Source organism: Cherax quadricarinatus, chromosome 66, assembly GCF_038502225.1.
Source record: "Cherax quadricarinatus isolate ZL_2023a chromosome 66, ASM3850222v1, whole genome shotgun sequence".
Lineage (NCBI taxonomy): Eukaryota > Metazoa > Arthropoda > Malacostraca > Decapoda > Parastacidae > Cherax > Cherax quadricarinatus.
Genome location: NC_091357.1, coordinates 4,654,225 through 4,677,638, shown reverse-complemented (window position 1 = coordinate 4,677,638; position 23,414 = coordinate 4,654,225). Strand labels below are relative to the sequence as shown.

The following is a 23,414-nucleotide window of genomic DNA, read 5'->3' as shown; positions in this document are numbered from 1 at the left end:
TCAATCGTGTCATTATGATTTCGTGAGTCGAATCAATCATGACATTTTACACCTCAGCTCTCCACTATGAAGAGTTATGTAAAATTACTGTAAATTATTTACAGTACTTTACTGTAGTACAATACTACAGGTTACAATACCAATATTCCTCATGTCTGGTTATCTTCTGCATTAGTGGACAAAGCCTCCTTGCTAGCTCAGAAAAAACTGAACCATCACAAAAAATTTTATTTTTATAATGGTGAAGTTTTAGGCAATTGGTTATAAGGGACACCCACTTCTATCGGTTGTTTAATGAGAAGGTTCACTGTGCTCTACAGTACATCTCATTTAGTACTGTACATAATTTAGTTATACATTGCAATAAATAGTGGAAATAAAGGAGTTAAAAGTACATTAAGACTAAAAAGGCACAATACCATGACTGGAAGAATACACAAATAATCCATACATAGGAGAATGAAAGTTATGATGACATTTTGACTTGACTTGTTCCATCAACCAGTCTCACAGTTACAAGTACATTTTACCCAGTGAATTCTTTTAATTTTAAAAGTCCATTACATTTAAGTCCATTATACCTAGAGGGTTTAATAAACAATTTTAATCTTAAGAATATAAAGTTAATTAAAAAAAAAAATGATCTAGTATCACTCCAAAAGATCCATACTGACAATAATAAGGAAGAAATTTTTGAAGGGTATTTGAAGGTAATGATTTACATGTGTTAAATTCTGGTTCATAGTTATTATTTCAGGTAGTAGATTGGTAGACAGCAACCGCCCAGGGAGGTACTACCGTCCTGACAAGTGAGTGTAAAACAAAAGCCTGTAATTGTTTTACATGATGGTAGGATTGTTGGTGTCTTTTTTCTGTCTCATAAACATGCAAGATTTCAGGTACGTCTTGCTACTTCTACTTACACTTAGGTCACACTACACATACATGTACAAGCATATATATACACACCCCTCTGGGTTTTCTTCTATTTTCTTTCTAGTTCTAGTTATTTCCTCTTATCTCCATGGGGAAGTGGAACAGGATTCTTCCTCCTTAAGCCATGCGTGTTGTAAGAAGCAACTAAAATGCCGGGAGCAAGAGGCTGGTAACACCTTCTCCTGTACAAATTACTAAATTTAAAAAGAAAAACTTTCGTTTTTCTTTTTGGGCCACCCTGCCTTGGGATATGGCTGGTTTGTTGAAAAAAGAAAATATTATTATTATCACACTGTACAGAGGGAAATCTCACATTTTTTTTCTTTTTTAAAGTAACTGGAAATGCCTACTAAAAATCTCACATACTATTCAAAACTTTTCCCTAGTATACTAGTACTAGTACCAGTACCAGTAGCAGCAATAGTAGTACACTTACCATCCGACTTATGACCTGCTCGACTTACGACCACTCGACTTACGACCGTGTTTTTTATGCCAATTTTCTGGGAAATAAACAACTATTTGTGTTGTACACAGTGTTTATCCTAAACCTTACAGTATAAAATACAGTACTAACAACATAAAAAGCAAAGTAAAACATGAAATACCAAAATAAAACAATAAAATAAAGTCATTACTAAAATGTTTTGTTGATATTCAATAGTAAAGTTCGACTTACGACCATTTCGACTTACGACCGGTTTCTCGGAACCGAACTTGGTCATAAGTCGGATGGAGGGTGTACCAGTGTCAGTGACAGTACAGTATTAGTACCATAATAGTACTAGTACATACAGTAGTACCTCGGGATACAAACGGCTCAAAACTCAAACAATTATGCAAGTGTATTTATGTAAGTGCTTTTGTAAGTGTATTTTTGGGGGTCTGAAATGGATTAATCTAATTTACATGATTCCTTATGGGAACAAATTCGTTCAGCATTGGCACTCGAACAGCATTCTGGAACGAATTAAGTTCGTATCCCGAGGTACCACTGTAGTGCTGTTATTACTTGTAGTAGTAGTAGTAGTAGCAGCAGCAGTGGTACTGGTACTAGTAGTATTAGCAGCAATAGTAATAGCAGTACAGGTCTCCCTCAACATTCGCGAGGGTTAGGGGATCAAGAGCCTCGCGAATGTTGAAAAACCGTGAATGTATTATTATTATTATTAATAACATGTATGTTATTAAATACCACTGCCTCAACCGCTGCCTCAACAGCTGCCTCAATTGCTGCCTCAACAGCTGCCTCAACAGCTGCCTCACCCACTGCCTCAATCGCTGCCTCAACAGCTGCCTCAACCACTGCCTCAATCGCTGCCTCAACAGCTGCCTCAACCACTGCCTTGATTGCTTCCTCAACAGCTGCCTCACCCACTGCCTCAATCGCTGCCTCAACACCTGCCTCACCCACTGCCTCAATTGCTGCCTCAACAGCTGCCTCACCCACTGCCTCAATCGCTGCCTCAACAGCTGCCTCAACAGCTGCCTCAACAGCTGCCTCAACAGCTGCCTCAATCACTGCCTCAACAGCTGCCTCAACAGCTGCCTCAATCACTGCCTCAACAGCTGCCTCAACCACTGCCTCAATCGCTGCCTCAACAGCTGCCTCACCCACTGCCTCAATCGCTGCCTCAACCACTGCCTCAATCGCTGCCTCAACAGCTGCCTCAACAGCTGCCTCAACAGCTGCCTCAATCGCTGCCTCAACTGCTGAATTATTGTGAAATGTTTGTAAGAGCACGGAGACTAATGCTCACTCCAGCACAAACAAAGCCACACTGACGATGTGTCAACCACTCCCTCGTATTTTTGTACAACTTCCTTCAATTATATCGTATTTATTATTATTATTATTACTATTGTTATTATTAGCCACACTGACGATGTGTCAACCACTCCCTCGTATTTTTGTACAACTTCCTTCAATTATATCGTATTTATTATTATTATTATTATTATTATTATTATTACTATTGTTATTATTAGCAGTAGCAGAAATGTTTGATTCTTTGCTGTGTTCAAGAGTAAACACATGATGTCACCGTCTAATACCTGTCCGAACAGCCATTCCAATATGCAGTCATGAATGGGTTTACATTATTTATACTGTAGTTTAATAGCAAATAATGAACAAACAAAACACTCACCACACTGAGTGGTGGGAGGGCTGGCTGCTAGTTGCGGGGGTCGGTGGGAGGGTAGTAGGGACTCGCAGGTGGCGGGAAACTTGAATATGATTTGGCGGCTGGGAATTTGGTGGCTGGGAATTTGGCGGTTGGGAATTCGCGAATGTGTGAAGCCCGCGAAAGCTGAAAACGTGAATGTTGAGGGAGACCTGTATTATTAGTACAGTACTAGAAGTCATACTAGTAGTGCTGCTGGTAGCAGTAGCACTAGCAATGTTTCTAGAAGGACTTGAGTGTTTTATTTACACAGGATATTATTATTACGATCAGAGAAAGCGCTAAACCGACAAGGGTCTACACAGGATGTGACATTCCAACAGGGCTTGAGTTTTCTAACACATTTTTTCTTTTGAATGAAACCCACAACTGTCGGCTAACACACAGTACGTACTTATTTAAACTGCTTGGCGAGCAGAGGCAGCAGTGGTGCTAAGGAAACTTGCTCAAAAGTTCCTCTATGCCACTGAGTCAAACCCAGGACCTTGCCATTGTAAAGGAGAGATAAGAGAAGCTGAAGAGATGAGATGATGAGAGAGCTAGATGGGGGTAAGAGTGAGAGAGTAAATTCCCTCTATATTTTATTTCATGGGGAAGTGCTAAACCTGTAGGGGGTCATACAGTGCCTGGGGAAACAAAGCATTCAGGCTTAATTCAAGGAACTGGAGCACAGGTCCAATTCCTTAAAACCAGAGCCCCTCGTCCCTCCCTCCCTCTCTACAATGAGCCACATGTTATGATTTTGAATACATACAAAATAGTTGAGTAAAACTCAACATGCTTGTCCTCTCTCTTATGCTTTTTCTACCATTTGACATATTACTGGCATTCATTGACACTGTAATAAAAGTGCTCTGAATTTTAAACCCCCTGGATATTTTAATAAGACTACATTTTTTTTTTTTCAACAAGTCGGCCGTCTCCCACCGAGGCAGGGTGACCCAAAAAAGAAAGAAAATCCCCAAAAAGAAAATACTTTCATCATCATTCAACACTTTCACCACACTCACACATTATCACTGCTTTTGCAGAGGTGCTCAGAATACAACAGTTTAGAAGCATATACGTATAAAGATACACAACATATCCCTCCAAACTGCCAATATCCCAAACCCCTCCTTTAAAGTGCAGGCATTGTACTTCCCATTTCCAGGACTCAAGTCCGACTATATGAAAATAATTAATAAATTCTTAGATAATTTGTTAGGCTGTTACAGCCATTTGTTTTAATTGTCAAACAAGGCTCTCTAAATTTTTGCTGATGTGATGTAAATCTATAATGACTCAAGAGGGGTCAGTAGGAAGGCCAAATGAAAGATTAAATACAAACGTGATAACATTATTTATACTGCAAAGGATGTGCCCTACAAAACAAACTTATTAAATACTGTGATACTGTATGTAAAATTATGACTGAAAAAGAAGTCATAAGTTGTCTGCATCAAAAAGCAACTTCGGCTCTGTATAGAAGCCACCATGGGCTATTCGAGGCTAAAGTATAACATAGCATATCAAAAATTATTAGTATTAAACAAATTTTAAAATTTAATAAATAGTAATATATGTATAAATAGACTTTTTTAAGCTATTACTATATATTTTTTTCGAGAGGCCCACCTGTAATGTCATACATCACTCATGTTAATACTTTACTTCCCTCTTCAAGTCCTAGTAGGTTTTAGCTTGCTATTGTGCTGTGTTAATCATTCACAATTACTGTACTTGTATGAAAATGCTCACTTGTTGTCATTCCATCAATTTTGATAATTAAAACTCAGAACTCTTTGGGAACCAGACAACATATTAAGTATGGCTAAAACTGTGAACCCTCCCAGGACTTGTTATCTTGGTACAAGGAGTCTTCTGCAACTCCTTTGCTAAACAACTGTATAGTTAGAGATGAGATGTAAATTTACCCTTTCACATTGTTAAATGAAGTGATTCACTATGTTTATTTTTATTTATTAAATAAATACGCCTGTTTTGAATCTGCAGTAAACCTAATACCAAGAAAGGGGTGTTCGTGTGTGTGTGCGTGGGGGGGACGCACTAGGGATGTAGCCTGGAAGCCAAGAGCATGGCAGCCTGCAAAAGTTTGGGAACCACCGCTCTAGACTATCACACCACCTCAGCTTATAATGTTTGGCATCCAGTGAAATTATTAGATATACTGCCTCCTGACCGCACTGAAGGGAAGGTACGCTATGAGATTAATTTCATTCTCCTCTCATTTAGATACCAGCCTCATGAGCAGTAAAAATATTAATGCTTATAACACCTGTTTTTTTTCAAGCACATGTAAAGCTCCTAAACTACTAGCAAGTCTTCCATGCCTGCATAGAGATGGTTTGCAGTGCCACTAACCTGAAACCCCCTCCTTTTTCCCAGCAAACTTGGGATCCTGGGTTTTCTGCTAGTAACAACTGGAAAGGAGCTTCAGGATGTTGAAAATGGAATGTACTTCTGGATTGTTATGGAGGTAAAGAGAGATGGAGAGTGCATTCTTGGAGTTAAAATGATGGAGGGTTACACATCAGAGGCTTGCTCTATGTTGAGAAATAGGGTCAGTTAAAGCTCAGAAGAGAGCAGGCAATGATCCATCAAGTCAATGAGGAGAAAAGAGAATGAGCCACAGCCATTCCTAAATGGCATTAAAACAAAGGCAGCTTGAAAACCCCACAACAGATAATAAAAAAAATATGGGAAACAAGGCCTTCTCGGAATCCTTGTTGTGATCCTGATCATTCATGTAAAGTGAACATTCTTGTAGTGATGAATGTGCTTTGACAATAATACCCAAAATTTGTGCAAGTGGCCAGAAGAGTTGTAAGTTTGGCTGCCAATTGTTTGTTCTGTGTGTGATGTCTAATTAAGTTATCCTACCTAGTCCCAGAAAGAGCTCAGGGCTTGCCACCACCAAGGAATCCATGGAATGCCCCTAGAAAGGAACAGAGAGAAAACTGCTCCCTCTTGGAAAACCTTTATTGCCACCATAGGCAAGTAGTTTGCTTCACACTTTGCACAACCTGTGGAGAGTCACGGGGCAGATGATGCTGACTACAACAAGCGAACGCTGACATATGAGCGGTGAAGTGGAACTAACACCGAATGAAAATCTCAAATTGGACCTTACCAGGGCTCAGAAAAGTGAATAGGTACTGATATGAACAAGGCATGATATATTTTATATATTTTATACAAACTGATTCATATAAAACATACATTTAAAACAGTACCTAATAATTGCTCCAAAAGTAACTGGATACTAATCTGAATGTCAGTACAAGACATAACCAATAAATATTTGTCTAAGAATGTTGGATTTACTAGTATGTTCTCTAGAAAAATAAGATAGGGAGCGGACTAAAGTGTCCTCAGGGAGTAATATGCTTAACACTACACACTCTTATGACATTATCAGTACTGTTAAAGATAAATGAAAATATTTCAATATGAAGACTAACTCTTTTACATACAGAACAATAATGAAAACAGTGCTTACTTAACAGCATTTCCATTATATTATTGAAAATTACTCATTAATGAGACAGCCAGCCACAGTGTGATTTATATGGATCTATAGAGATGAGTGGGTATTGCTATTTTATTCTTCCTCTTGAAGATCATCTTCACTGCACGAGCCCTCAAGACCAAAGCTGTTTGGAAGAAAATCATAACAAAATACATACACTTTTGTTAAAGTAAATGTATAAAAGTACGTATATTTATTTTTTTTATTATCACACTGGCCGACTCCCACCAAGGCAGGGTGGCCCGAAAAAGAAAAACTTTCACCATCATTCACTCCATCACTGTCTTGCCAGAAGGGTGCTTTACACTACAGTTTTTAAACTGCAACATTAATTATTATATTTGTATTTTTTTTTGTGTGTGTGATGCAGAGAAATGAAAGAAATGACTCACTGCAAGTGACAGTTTACTGGTTAAAACAGAGTCAAAAGATTTCCAAAATTTTGGTAATTTTGACGATGTGCCTATGGTATAAATTTGCAAACTGGACAATATAAGAAAATAGTTAGCAAAAAATCTTGGAGCGTACCCTGTTTTACACAAAATTCTAACCTTCAATGCCAAAAACATACTACAGTGCCTAAGTTATATAACTTTACCTTTGATATTTTATCATCTCCATTTTGACTGATGACTTCTATCATATGCCTGGGCATAGGATCTGCCATAGTTAAAAAAATATGCAATATCCAAAGTGACCCACATCATCTTCAGCTCCTCCTTCAGCTCTGGCATGGACAAGGTCTCACTTATTCAGGTCATCCTTCATCTTGTGCCACGCTTTTTCTATAAAATTAATGTCTGCGCTAGTACCAGGCCAGTCAAGTGCTTGTCCATGAACCACATTCTATGCACTTTAGATGCATGTCAGGGTGCACTGATCTCTTTGGAAAAATCATAGCTGCGAACATTGGTGGACCTACATTTTTGGGCCCTGAAGCTTGAACTGTTATGAAGGCTCCTTCACAACCCCTTCTCATACAGCAGATCCAAAATTTTTAATTAATGTGGACTAAAGTTGCTTCTGGGGCCCCCCTCTGGGTTTAGAGGCCCTGAAGCTTAAGGTTCATTAGTTTCATAGAAGATCTGCCCCCGGCTGTGAATGTTAAATTGTAATTTCAAATGGCTCTCGAGTACCTCAATATACTGCATCCTTCATTGTTTTGCTTTTAGGAAGAAAGAGCAGGGCTGCCTTTCCTTCAAACCACTGAAAGCACCCTACACTGAATATTTAACACACTTTCTCTTGCACCTCTTACTACCACAAGGGCAATGAACTTGCGCTGGCATACCTTGGTTGCACCTAAAGTTGGCTTCATCATCAAACATCACTTTCCTCCACTGCTCCGGACCTTAATGCTTGCATTTATTACAGAAGTCCAACCCCCTTCATAATCACAACTTTTGATAATGATGGTTTTACAGCTGCATATTGTGAGGGAAGATGGAAGTTTCCCTGCAGCCTGTGGCTGCATGAAAGCCTACACTTCAGATGGCAAAATTGCAGGGTTGTGGGTCACTAGTCTTTCCAATAACTGATTTGTCTCTATTGAGGTAATAGGTTGGCCAGGGATTTATTTATAAGCAGCAACAATGGTAGTGGGTAGGTCATGTGACCCCTGGAGGACAAGCTTAATAGCTGACTCACAGTGCCCTGTATAGCATGTTTTTTTTTTCATGGCGATATCCTCTTCCCTCAAGGCCAACACTCAAGCTCTCTCCTCAGGAAGGTAACTCCCAGGCATATTCACAACAGTAAAAAAAAAAAAACACCAAAATAACACATTGGGGCAAGTGAAACAAAATTTATCAATAAGGCATGAAAAATGACTGCTAACTACCCTTGTTGCACATGTACTAAGAATGCTACAGGTTGCTGACACTCACTCCAGGCAAGTTCACAACTACCAGCTGCATGAAACAAATGAATGTGAATGGATGGTCTGTATTAGCAAGAGATCTTGCTCCCTTTCAATCCTTTATAAATCTGGATTCAGGGAGAAAGATTTTTTCCCCCTGTACAGTACTGTAAGGAAAAAATTAAGTTACCCTGGGTAAACAAATCATACCATGGGTGGGGTTAGAACCCGCAATCAGAGTCTCAAAACTCCAGACCATCAAGTTAGCCACTGGGCCAGCTAACCACAAAAAGATACATTCAACTAGACATATTTATACACCATAGGAAGGTTAGCATAGGCACCACTGTGACCACAAATGCAAATTTTTACAGACGAATCTCCAGCTAGCGTGGCCATGACTAACTCTAGCTCAAGTCCCCTCAAAGCCGTCAACATGACTCACGAAATTGTAATGACAGGATTGCAAACAGACTCTGATCACAGGTTCTAACCCCACCCATGGTATGGTTTGTTTACAATCGTGTCATTACAATTTCATGAGTCAAGTTACCCTGGGTAGGCTGATAACACTGAACCTGTAAGAGTTAGACAGTGCTTCACAATACAGGTGGATGAGTGAGCATGAGTCTGAAGCCAAGTACTATAGCAAGATTTTGGGAAAAGCAGAAGAGAAAGCAAACACGGTAAATAGCCATTTCCCCAAGGCAATATAGAAGAATAAAAAAAAACAGATACAAACAGAAAGAGGAATATGTATGCATAATTTAATGGGATGTACAGTAATAAGGTTGGGACAACAATTAAATGTTTGTTTTACTGACACCCATAATGCTTTAAGCCTGGAAAACAAAATAATGGACTATTTGTATTTTGCTGAACTCACAAGGAAAAACAGTGTGTGCAAACAGGCTTACATTCAGCAGTGATCAAAAGGAATTCCTAGTGATGAATGATATGAAGCCCAGAAAAAGTACCGTAGCTCCTGATCTAGAGAAATATACTTTTTTTTTTTTCAACAAGTCGGCCGTCTCCCACCGAGGCAGGGTGACCCAAAAAAGAAAGAAAATCCCCAAAAAGAAAATACTTTCATCATTCAACACTTTCACCACACTCACACATTATCACTGTTTTTGCAGAGGTGCTCAGAATACAACAGTTTAGAAGCATATACATATAAAGATACACAACATATCCCTCTAAACTGCCAATATCCCAAACCCCTCCTTTAAAGTGCAGGCATTGTACTTCCCATTTCCAGGACTCAAGTCCGACTATATGAAAATAACCGGTTTCCCTGAATCCCTTCACTAAATATTACCCTGCTCACACTCCAACAGATCGTCAGGTCCCAAGTATCATTCGTCTCCATTCACTCCTATATAACACGCTCATGCATGCTTACTGGAAGTCCAAGCTCCTCGCCCACAAAACCTCCTTTACCCCTTCTTTCCAACCCTTTCGGGGACGACCCCTACCCCTCCTTCCTTCCCCTATAGATTTATATGCTTTCCATGTCATTCTACTTTGATCCATTCTCTCTAAATGACCAAACCACCTCAACAACCCCTCTTCTGCCCTCTGACTAATGCTTTTATTAACTCCACACCTTCTCCTAATTTCCACACTCCAAATTTTCTGCATAATATTTACACCACACATTGCCCTTAAACAGGACATCTCCACTGCCTCCAACCGTCTCCTTGCTGCTGCATTTACCACCCAAGCTTCACATCCATATAAGAGTGTTGGTACTACTATACTTTCATACATTCCCTTCTTTGCCTCCATAGATAACGTTTTTTGACTCCACATATACCTCAACGCACCACTCACCTTTTTTCCCTCATCAATTCTATGATTAACCTCATCCTTCATAAATCCATCTGCCGACACGTCAACTCCCAAGTACAGTGGACCCCTGCATAACGATTACCTCCGAATGCGACCAATTATGTAAGTGTAATTATGTAAGTGCGTTTGTACGTGTATGTTTGGGGGTCTGAAATGGACTAATCTACTTCACAATATTCCTTATGGGAACAAATTCGGTCAGTACTGGCACCTGAACATACTTCTGGAGTGAAAAAATATCGTTAACCGGGGGTCCACTGTATCTGAAAACATTCACTTCTTCCATATTCCTCCTCCCCAATTTGATATCCAATTTTTCTTTATCTAAATCATTTGATACCCTCATCACCTTACTCTTTTCTTTGTTCACTTTCAACTTTCTACCTTTACACACATTAATTACATTAATTAGTTTGGCTAAGACCAAGGTTAAGTGAAGAGGGATTATTATAGTCATGTTACGTTTTAAACTCCTATAGGTCATACAGCACAAGTAAAACGATATGATATTTTAACAATGCATATACAAATCCAAGGAGTGGAACAGGTAAATTATAGCAAATCGGATAACAGATTCCTACAAAGATTCGGATCACTGCTCAAGTTCTTTTCATGAGTATGCAACTCTAACAACGCTTCACGTTGTGTGATTAAAGCATCTCATATAATGGATCTTTGCAAAGTGTCCTGCTTTGTCAAAGGATTATTACTACAGTACAGCATTGCCTAACATTCTCAGAGAACACAGGATTTAGAGCTTCACTAACTGTAAGCCTGTTTTCCTCTGAATAAATAAAAAGACAAGATTTCCATACCCTCACATTGATGTGGGATTGAAGGAAGTGATGCAAGAGTAGGTGCTGTTCTTTAATGGAATGTATTTGTGAGCCAAACCTGTTGGGTAACCAAGTTACTGTACTAAAAACTGACTTATGTATGCATAACTGACTCGTGTCAGTTAGTCAGTCACTTGCTTCCTCACACTGCTAAGCACACTAAACAAGTTGTTCATCTCCCACACAATCTATGAGACATGCAGTGAGTATCATTTACAAACTTTAATAAAATTTTCCATAATGGGTGACTAACGCAAGGACTTTCCCTGACCAACGATGATTGCTGACTGGCGCTCAGAGCGTGCACAATCCATGGTGCAGATTTTGTTTTCATATTTTATGTGAAATTACTAAACCTGTAGGAGTCATAATGCCTGAGGAATTATGGCTTAATCCAAGAAAAGGGTAACTTCAATTTCTTGGATCAATAGCCCTCCACCAGCATCAAGATCACCCCCGTCCTCTGAACGAGTAATGAGGTTTAGAGTTTATCAACTACATGACAGTCATTAAGGCTGTGTCACTTATTCACCATCAATCAAGAATACTTTAATTCCAAGAGTAAGGATTAATAAGAACTCTATGCGCACACACGCACATGCACATGCACACGCACACGCACGCGCACACACACACACACACAAAACCAAGAGATATACATCTCATAGTATATAAATCCTATCACCCCCTCCCCTTTCCTGAAATGATACAGACAATAATGGAGTACAGTAAAACCCCCATACCCTGATTAAGTATCCGCAGTGTCTGTTATCCATGGTTTACTGTGGCCCAAAAATACCTCTTAATTTTGCATAATAATGGCCCCAAAGTAGAGAAGCTGACATTTCTTCAAAGCCTAAGAGGAACCATGAAGTGCTTCTCATCAATGAAAAAGTGATAATTCTCCACTTATTGTGCATAATTTCCTACTATCCGCGGTTTCGGTATCCACAGCCGGTCCTGGGAACGTATCCTCACAGATACAGGAGTTCTACTGTACAAGTGGAGGAAAGCAGAAGGGAGGGGGGGCCAACTGGGTGAAAGGGATTAGAGTGCTTGCATCACTGGCATTAAAGAGAGATACAGGAGTGTCCCTGCTTATACAGCAGATTAGGTAATGGGCTACCGCTGTAAAGTGAAAACCTTTTTTCACTTTCAAATGCATATAAAAGCCTGATACCATGTTTACACTATCATATATTAAGTGGTCAATAGAGCTATACACAAACATCCCGCACATAAAAGAGAGGAGCTTACAACGCCGTTTCGGTCCAACTTGGACCATTTATAAAGTGACACTAACATAAAGGAGAGAAGGAGGGAGTATATATATAGGCCAGCAGACAGGGACAGGACAAGAGAGGTAGGTAGTAGTAGCAGTGGAGTCAGTTAAATACTAAGAAAGAGGAGCATTACAAGGGAGCTAGGGGCCCACAGAGGGTAGGAGCAAGAACACAGAGGGGGAAAAATAATAAAGGACAAATACCCAAGGCAGCAGATAGAAAACCCAAAGAGGAAAGAGGAAATGGGAAGAGGGAGAAGGGGAAAAAAGAATCAGGTTAAGTCACATGTGTTCTGAGGTTTGGAGCACTTTACAATGTAATAGAAAGGAAGGCATCTACAAAGCCAAAGCCAGGACTAAGATTCATACAAGGAAAATAGTGTGTAAGAGAGGATTCAGCCAGATGGCAACTGTGAAAGTTAGAACCAGGGTAGACAGTTTTAGCAGAAGACCACTCAGTAAGATAATTGTGATCTCTGACATGATAGAAAAAATCATTGTTGGTGTCAGCAAGCCTAACACTACTTCTGTGCTCACTAAGTTTGTCAGAAAGAGATCGGCCAGTTTCTCCAAAGTACTGAAGAGGACAGGAGGAACAAGAAATAGAGTAGACACCAGGAGCATCTATAGAGGGAGAAGAGGTATGAACTAAATTAGTGTGAAGAGTGTTAGTCTGGTGAAAAGTAAGTTTGATGTCTAAGGAACAGAGGGAGTTGTTGAGATTAGAAAGACTGGAAATGTAGGGAAGGCAGAGGACAGGAGAGTTCCCAGGAGTAGAGGGTTTGGGAGAGAAGAAAGTCCATTTAGCATATGAGAAGGCAGAGTCTATGAAATGGGAAGGGTAGCCAAGACGGGAAAATGAATTATGAAGAGTGGAAATTTCTGATTCAAGGAACTGAGGATCACAAATAGAGAGAGCACAGAGAAAGAGACAAGAATACTTTTCTTTTCTTGATAAGAAAAGTAGTGTATGTTTATGCCACTGTGCATAGGCTTGCGGTACACAGAAAAGGCAAAACCTGTATCTGAGCTTGCTGACCTGGAATTGTTTGACTCTGCTGAAGAGTACTTGCCTCTGAATGTACATGTGTGAAGTGATGATGAGGAAGAAGCTAGGCTAGCCAAAAAGCAGAGTAGCCCAAAACGATAGGTACATTAGCATCATGGAATACCCTGAAGACCACCTTCATGATGAACTTGCTCTTCAAGCTGACACAGACTGGGAGCAGAATGACATCCATAATGACTCTGACTGTATATGCATGCCACTGAAGCTTTTCAGCTTGAGATCTCGTCACTGCAAGATCAGAAGCACGAAAGTTTAGATGCAGCAGAATAAGAACAACTCCATGATCTCCAACAAGCATACTTTCCATGCTTCCAGTGTTGACAAAGATGAACATGATTTGTCAAGCTTGAAAATACCATCTACAATGCAGTACCAACTTGCACCATGGCCTAATGACAGTGTGAAGTACGATCCTATGCTAAATCATTGGTCAGTGAGTGCCAAGAAGTTTACACGCAAGCATTGCAGCACAAAGAAACATACTGTCACATCCTCTTTTTCCTGTGTCATATATAAAGTAAATCTATATATTAAGAAGGGGAAAAAAAATGGCTTCATAGGCTTTCACTCTAAGAAACAATCATCTAGAATGACTGTTCTTTCTCAGGAAATTCATGAAGAAGAATGCTGATTTTTGGTTCATCTTTATATTTTCTGAATACCTTCATACCTGAATACTTTTTTTTTTTTTTTAGCAAGTCGGCCATCTCCCACCGAGGCAAAGTGACCCAAAAAGAAAGAAAATCCCCAAAAAGAAAATACTTTCATCATCATTCAACTCTTTCACCTCACTCACACATAATCACTGTTTTTGCAGAGGTGCTCAGAACACAACAGCTTAGAAGCATATACGTATAAAGATACACAACATATCCCTCCAAACCGTCAATATCCCGAACCCCTCCTTTAGAGTGCAGGCATTGTACTTCCCATTTCCAGGACTCAAGTCCGGCTATATAAAAATAACCTGAATATTTATGTTTTTAATATTGTCTACTTTATATAATAATTTACAGAAATACTTACTTTGCAATACGTATTTGGAATCAGGGACCCTTTGCCAAGCAGGCCCATTCATTTACTGGCATCAAATTTATGCAATTTAGCCAAAAACTTTTCAACAGAAATCCATGTATATAAACTTGGTTTGCTTACACTGAGATACTCTATCGACTCATAGTAAAGACATTTCAAATTTCGCATTTTCCTGGACATGCCCGGTAAAGGATTAATATAAGTCACATTTAATGGACACAATTGGTGGTTGGACAACAACTGGAAACAAGTGGCAAAGTCCATTAAACTAAAATTGTCATTTATTCTTCCTGTCCGCTGGGTAAATTATTTTGAATTTAATGGACACAATCTGTTAAATCCAAACTGTCTGTAATTATTGCAATCATAGAAAAATAATCTCATGTGAATTTAGCCAACATTTGTCATTTACAGGTATTTCCTTCATATTATTAGTCTATTAAGTTGAAATTTCACTGGGAAAACAATTTTTAAATACCTCTAAGATTTTCTATGACTTCACTAGTAATAATGCTTAAAAAACTTATAGAATAACAGTGCATGCTTACACCCCTCGAGGGTGGTGCCATTTTGCCAGTGGTTGGCTCTCGATCCAAGGGCTTAGATTTATTCGTTCTTTCCTTAGATCAACCTGATTGCCTCCTAATTCCCAAGTACTGGATGACCCCCAGTGGGTTTAAAGTTCGTCCTCAAGAAGGTAATCATATTAATAATGGATGCTTACAAAATAATATCAGCTCTACTGTTTAGATAAATGGAGATTATTTTTGTTTTTAGTCCTAAATATATGTATGTCCCATTTGTCTGAACGAACGTCTAAGCATATTATTATCATTCATGAAAAATGCTAAACCAGTGAGGGTGGAGGGAAAGTGATAGAGGGGTAAGAGGGAGAGGCAGAGTTACAGTTGCTAAAGCAACACAAGGTCAGTTAGGACAGCAAAGAATGTCCAGAGCAAAGGCAACACTGTCAGAGAGGATGGCAGATTAAGCATGTCAGGGTGTCAGAGAAAGTGTGTGAAATGATGCATACTGATGCATTATCTGATGAATGGGGCAATCAATACAAATATGTTGGGTTGCCAGGGCCACCTGACAATCCTTTCAGTGACACACTGTGCCTCTCCACGAGACGGTCATACAACTCATGTGAGACTAATATGTAGCTGCTCAAGTAGTTTCCCAAAAGCCCAATTGCAATTTAATGGAGAATTTTGTTGGTCACTATCGTGGACCAACAACACTGCGAGGTCTCTCACACAACTCAAATCAATAGCTTCATAGAATTCGACACCGAGTGAAGCACTGTCACACTGGAAACTTTCCCTGCACCTGCCGTTACTTCGTCCTTATTATTTGGGATACACAAAAACATATCATCAAGAGTAAATTTTTAACTATCTCTTTATTATATACACTAGTATATACAGAATGCTTTTAAGACACCTCCTTTTATGAAGCAGACAACATACACACAGTGTGGTAACGGATGGGAAGAATCAAGTAAATATTCATCTGCTATAACTGAATGAAGAAACCAGCTACTTTAATGTTAACTTATCAAGTCTGAGTACTTGCCTCATTTATTACAACTAATACACATAACTAATTTATGCAATAGCAATTACTAAATTGGAGCTTCAGAATTAATCCATCTATGTTATTTAAATGCAACAGCAACTACTGTATTGGAGCCTCAACAATGGTCCTATATTATTTACTATACAGGCTTCCTCAGACTACAATGTAACAAACTGTTTCCACTTAAAAATTACATAATAATAATAATAATAATAATAATAATAATAATAATAATAATAATAATAAAATAAAAATAATAATGCAACATCAAAAACCGAATGAAGTACATTATTGGAAAGGTGAGAGAACACTGATGCACTTGTCATCTTAATGTCCTCCTTGATGAGATTCAGGAGAACATGAGCAGCCCAGACCAACCCTTGGTGTCATAGTTCTTTACAATGAGTGTAAGGAGACCTTGCCTTGTGTAAGCATATATTAAAAATCATTTCATCCAGGTGGAAAGGAATCTGGAGCAAAGGAGAGGCTCATCAGAAGAGTTGTCAGGCAATAGAAAGGACAATAAGAAATAGTTTTTTAAGTTCATAACTGTACACAGCACGAAATTTCCTAGAAAATCCATGATCTTAACATCTTGTATATGTGGTGTAGTGTTTTGGTAATCAAGTGTATGACAGCTCATTCAATCACTATAAACCATGCAGGGTAGTCACAAGGGTTCCTGAAGCAAAAGCAAGAAATACTGTTTTCTGAGTAGAGGAGGTATTCTGTTCCAGGAGAAAATTGGCTTAGTTAATATATGCCAACACAATGTTCTAAGAGGATCTCTTTTAAGACAATCAATTATCCCTGGAGAAAGGAGAATTTGGCTCACCCTGCAGGAGAGTGCCTTCACTGTAAGATTAAAGAAAGGAGTTGATATAAGAGCACATATGAAGTTTTAGCCAAGAAAGGTGTTGTTCAAGAAGAGACCCAAGTGCACAACAGCACCATGTCTGGCATTCAGTTTCTTCCAGTCCCACAGTTTCACCTGTGGAAGAGGAGGGTCAAGTTTATTAAAAATCATCCATGTACATTCATGGACTGGACCCACCACTGTAGAGTCTACTGTTGGAAGAGAAACTGACACATGCAAATAGAAAAGTGGAGAGTTGATGAAAACTCATTTATCACCTCCACCTCCCATAACTGAGTCAATTTTCTTTATGACTCTTTGCAGACCCGGCAAGGAAATTCATAAGTGCATTGTTCACAGGGTGTCATGTTACTCCAGTGGAATCAAGACAACCTTGATTAGATGTCAGTCTAGATTAAAAACCAAACTGGAATGAGTCTGTATTTCATGTGAATTGTGAGGAATCCTGCATTCCAAAATGTTCAGAGAACTACTGAAGGTGGTGGATGTCAAAAGTGAAGCAGAATCCATAACTTTCACCTCACTCATAGATAATCACTGTTTTTGCAGAGGTGCCCAGATACAACAGTTTAGAAGCATATATGAAGAGATATAACATAACCCTCCAAACTGCCAATATCCCAAACCCCTCCTTTAAAGTGCAGGCATTATACTTCCGATTTCCAGGACTCAAGTCCAGCTATATAAAAATAACTGGTTTCCCTGAATCCTTTCACTAAATATTACCCTGCTCACACTCCAACAGCTCGTCAGGTCCCAAAAACCATTCGTCTCCATTCACTCCTATCTAACACGCTCACGCATGCTTGCTGGGCAAGAGGCTTGAACTTCCAGCAAGCATGCGTGAGCGCGTTAGATAGGAGTGAATGGAGATGAATGGTTTTTGGGACCTGGCGAGCTGTTGGAGTGTTAGCAGGGTAATATTTAATGAAGGAATTCAGGGAAACCGGTTATTTTTGTATAGCTGGACTTGAGTACTGGAAATGGGAAGTACAATGCCTGCACTTTAAAGGAGGGGTTTGGGATATTGGCAGTTTGGAGGGATATGTTATACATCTTCATATATGCTTCTAAACTGTTATATCTGGGCACCTCTGCAAAAACAGTGATTATGTATGAGTGAGGTGAAAGTGTTGAATGATGATGAAAGTATTTTATTTTTGGCTCACCCTATCTCGGTGGGAGATGACCGACTTGTTGAAAAAAAAAAAAAAAAAAATGAAGAGGGGCAAACTCTCCCTCAATCCTTAGTTCCTGATTATAGGTCAACAAAATCAGGTGAAGCTCTATGGAGCTGTCTCAAGCCCATAAGGTCTGCCATGAAATGGTTGGTTCCCCCATGCAAGAGAGAGTCCTGGTGAATAAGTACATAATGAGAGGTTGAGTACCATATAATAAGGCACTAAGGCACATTGTTCTTCAGCACTGTAAATCTAGCACTGGTTCAAGTCATATTATCCTGTATCATAAAATTCTCAAATGAGACCTGGGACTCCGTCCATTCAAGCTCAATTTGCATTTCGGAGATCGTCTCTCTCTAAGTTGATCTAACCTCATTAATATTTTCATTTATAAGAAAGAAAGCCTAAAAGGAAGAGACATTTGGGTGGGAAAATTTACTGAGAACATTTTTAGTGAAATTCCACAGTTGATTTTCAAGTTAATTATTGTGCATCAAGCCTAAATTAAACAAGCATCATAAAAAAGTATATACACTATATTCTGAATCCTACATGGGAAAATCATCAGTAAAAATACTGAACAATCAAGATCAGTGACTTAAGATCTGTGCACTCTGGAACCAATTTTGTTTTCTTTAACACATCAGCCGTCTCCCACTGAGGCAGGGTGACTCAAATGCATGAACAGCTGAGGTGTAGAGCCTCAAATCATACTTCCTGTACCATAATTCTTCACTGCCACATGAAATGGCCATGCAAACACTCTTTCCACTACCTTCCCATAAGCACTTGATACCCCCTAACATATCTATGAGCATATGTAAAAGCATACTTAATGTGTTGTGTCAGATAAAATAGGAGTTGCTGATACTGCTGCCTTACTTAACCATTCTGCCTCCCCACCCCAGGAGAGAGTGAATCAGGGAGGAAGGTAAAAGAGTAGGAGAGATGAAACGGGAGAAAGGGGAAGAAAAACAGAGGAAAGGGAAGAAAAGGACTCACCAGTATTGTACATTCCTTTGAATTTCATTGGGAAAAACAAAATTGAAGGCAGAATATTATGGTTGAGAAATGCATCTCGGATTGTAGAGCACTTTAATTCTATCAATTCCATATCCATATATAGAAATACTTTTTGCAATAAGGTTTCCTCATCTTAAATAATGTTTAAATAAGCTAACAATGTTCCAAAACATACCAAGGAAAATACAGTACAATTAGAGACTTTAATATTTATATCTTGCTTATTACCACAGTGAAAGACAGGAGTGTCTGCGCTAATAGGAGTTGTTTTTTATTTAACCCTTTGACTGTCGCAGTCGTATATATACATCTTACGAGGTACCGTGTTTGACGTATATATACTCAGAAATTCTAGTGGCTTCAAATCAAGCAGGAGAAAGCTGGTAGGCCCACATGTGAGAGAATGGGTCTGTGTGGTCAGTGTGCACCATATAAAAAAAATCCTGGAGCACGCAGTGCATGAGAAAAAAAAAAACTCAGACCGTTTTTTTAATTAAAATGCCAACTTTGTGGTCTATTTTCATATAGTATTTATGGTTGTATTCTCATTTTCTTGGTCTCATTTGATAGAATGGAAAGAATATTATAGAAATAGAGGTGATTTTGATTGATTTTACTATAAAGAAACCTGGAAATGGAGCTCAAAGTAGGGGAAATGTTTGATTTTTGCCAATGTTCAAAAGTAAACAAATGATGTCATTGTCCAATAAATGTCCAACTAGCCATTCTAATATGCAGTCATGAATAGGTTGCTGTTATTTATTACAGTATAGCAGTAGTCTGCGTAATAGTATATCTTCTATTTTTTGTTTGAATAAAAATTCAAAATAGAAAGCAAGAGTAATATCAGAGGGGCCTGGAGACGTGACTGATAAACAAAGAAAATGTTATTTTAGAGCCAGGAATGTCTGCATTGTTCATTCTGGACCTTATTTTGAAATTGTCATATTTTTTAATTTTCGTGACATTGGCCAAATTGCAAATTTCTGACCACGTTATTGGGCAGTTGAAATCGGTAAATGGGCAGTTTCTTGTACTCAGTCGATAGAAAAAATAGAGTTCTAAAGAAATAGCTATGAGTTTGTTCGACTGGAATAATGGAATTAGCCAAAAATAGGGCTCGAAGTGGGTGAAATCGCAGATTTGTAAATATCGCCAAGGTTGCTAACTTCACGAGAGCGTAATTCCGTCAGTTTTCCATCAAATTTCATTTTTTTGGTGTCATTACAATCGGGAAAAGATTCTCTATCATTTCATAAGAAAAAATAATTTTTTTTTGAAATTTTGCAACACCAGGAGACACCTCAGGATTGGGGGTTGCGACAGTCAAAAGGTTAAAAAATCTGTGGAAACCCATCCATCTGATTGATTTCTTTTCGAATATATCTTCATTTTTTACTACCACTTACTGACAGTCAACTCCATATAAAATATTAAACTAAAATACCTATTCCAGTTTGGAGGGACTTCTAAACTGTCGTACCTGAGTGCCTCTGCAAAGACAGTGATTATGTATGAGTGAGGTGAAAGTGTTGAATGATGATGAAAGTATTTTCTTATTAGGAATTTTCTTTCTTTTTGGGTCACCCTGCCTCAGTGGGAGACTACCGATGTATTAAAAAAAAAAAACCTATTCCATAAATATTGTTTACATCACAGCAACATTTCGAATGTCAATCAGGTTTCCATCATATTTCTGGTCTTTGATCATAAAGCTCATAATGATCCCTTAACTAAATAGAGAAAATTGAAGTATGTAAATAAATATTAATGAAAAGTAGGACAAACTTTACAAACAATAGCACAGTACAAGAATGTAATATAAATATGGTAAAGTGATTGGCCAATACCAGGAATGACATACAGTATCTTACTACCTTTCAAAATAACGTATACACCATAATACCATTCTAAGGTATCTTAAAAAGCATAAAGTTATCAATTGCTGCAGTCTTACCTTCGTTTCCTCATACTATCCCTTATATTATCAAGTTTCTCTTTCTGTTCCAGCATTTTATCTCTCAACTCTTCCCTTTTCACTGACACCTTTTCCTTAATTTCATCCCTCTTATCTGATACTCTTTGTACCATTTCACTTTTCTTTCCTTGATACATCTCAACCATTTCCTCTCGTCTCTCTTGATACTTGTCAACTAGCTCACCCTTTTTCTCCTGATACTTCCCTACCATTTCCTCTTTCTTTTCAATGAATTCCTCCTTTTTACCTTCATACATCTCCTTGAGCTTCTCAGACGAAGGCACAGGCTTTATGTAACCACGCTTCTTCAAGTAATTGATTGCTAGTGTTGTTCCACCTAAAATAGCAGTAGAAAATGCTTTGTAATTTAATAATGCAATTACTGGCACATTTGCTTAGAAAGTAAACTTATGTATATGAAGGCCAAGTTGCCAGAGTATTTTATTTTTAAGAAATGGAGAACAACAATCTTACTCTTAACCCTTAAACTGTCCAAATGAAGATCTACGTTTTTTCAATATTTGAAAGTATGTAAAAAACGTAGATCTTCATTTTTTTTTTTTTACATTTCAAAGCATGTAAAAAAACTTGGATCTACTTTTTTTTTTTTTTGTTATATTTGAAAATATCCTAGGTAGTAGGTTGGTAGACAGCAACTGCCCAGGGAGGTACTACCGTCCTGCCAAGTGAGTGTAAAACGAAAGCCTGTAATTGTTTTACATGATGGTAGGATTGTTGGTGTCCTTTTTTCTGTCTCATGAACATGCAAGATTTCAGGTATGTCTTGCTACTTCTACTTACACTTAGGTCACACTACACATACATTTTTTTTTTTTTTTCAACAAGTTGGTCGTCTCCCACCGAGGCAGGGTGACCCAAAAAAGTACATGTACAAGCGTATATACACATACCCCTCTGGGTTTTCTTCTATTTTCTTTCTAGTTCTTGTTCTTGTTCTTGTTTATTTCCTCTTATCTCCATGGGGAAGTGGAACAGAATTCTTCCTCCGTACGCCATGCGTGTTGTAAGAGGCAACTAAAATGCCGGGAGCAAGGGGCTAGTAACCCCTTGTTCTGTATATATTACTAAATGTAAAAGGAGAAACTTTCGTTTTTCCTTTTGGGCCACCCCGCCTTGGTGGGATATGGCCGATGTGTTGAAAGAGTGAAAGATTTGAAAATATGTAAAAAAAACGTAGATCTACTTTTGGAGCACTACGCATGTGAATGTAGATCTATGTTTGGACAGTTTAAGGGTTAACACCAATTAGTTCAGTATCAGGTAACTATAATTTAATATAGTACACAATTCATAAAAAACTTAATACCTACCTATTGTTATAGTATATCTTGCAGGTGTTGCAATTTTGTACATAGCATAGGCAATAGCATAATAACCTGCATTGCTGTTCTGCAAGTGAGACAAAATGTTCTCTCCTGCTCCCAACTTCTCCAGTATTGGAACTATATCAACACCACTGTAATCAATAAATACATAATGAAAATTTTATTAGAATGAATAGTACTTTAATATTTGTCATTATTTAAAATGAGGCTAAACCCACACTAAAAATAAGAAGAAAACCGTCAAAGTGGGATGTCTGAATGTCCTTGGATGTAGTACGAATGATAGGAGATGACTGTGGATGTTATGAATGAAAAGAAGCTGGATGTCCTGGCTCTAAGTGAAACAAAGCTGAAGGGAGGTAGGAGAGTTTCAATGGGGAGAAAAAATGGGATTAGGTCAGGGGTTTCTAATAGAATTAGAGCTAAGGAAGGAGTAGCAGTGTTAAAGGATCAGTTATGGCAGGAAAGGAGGGAATATAAATGTATAAATTCAAGGATTATGTGGAGTAAAATTACAGTTAGATGTGAAAAGTGGGTTATGCACCTGGAGGAGAGAGATTTTGGGAAATGTTGAGTGAGTGCATGGAGAGTTTTGAACCAAGTGAGAGAGTACTTGTGGTTGGGGACCTAAAAGAGGTGGCAGGAGTAAATGAAAATGAGAGGCCTTTAATTGAACTATGTGTAGAAAGAGGTTTGGTAATAACATCTCACCCACTCTCTCATTTGCTCTCTTTTTACATTGCTTCACCACTCTTTTAACCTCTCTCTTTTTCTCCATATACTCTTCCCTCCTTGCATCACTTCTACTTTGTAAAAACTTCTCATATGCTAACTTTTTCT

The 23,414-nt window shown here is 38.5% G+C and overlaps 1 protein-coding gene across 15 annotated transcripts in view; it reads right to left on the bottom strand.

The window, feature by feature from the left end:
* Positions 1-472: 472 nt before the first annotated feature.
* The window catches only part of LOC128704207 (uncharacterized protein C18orf19 homolog A), a 96,149-nt gene continuing 73,207 nt past the window's right edge, over positions 473-23,414 (bottom strand). For 13 of the 15 annotated variants that reach the window (XM_070099027.1, XM_070099029.1, XM_070099023.1 and 10 more), the window contains 3 exons: positions 22,560-22,705; positions 21,208-21,565; positions 473-6,778 (listed from right to left, as the gene is read on the bottom strand). In XM_070099027.1, the coding sequence (XP_069955128.1) occupies positions 6,727-6,778; positions 21,208-21,565; positions 22,560-22,705 (556 nt within the window). In that variant the 3' untranslated portion in view covers positions 473-6,726. Of the gene's footprint in view, positions 6,779-13,559; positions 13,782-21,207; positions 21,566-22,559; positions 22,706-23,414 lie in introns of those variants that run through there. The other 2 variants (XM_070099037.1, XM_070099035.1) reach the window with 2 other exon arrangements.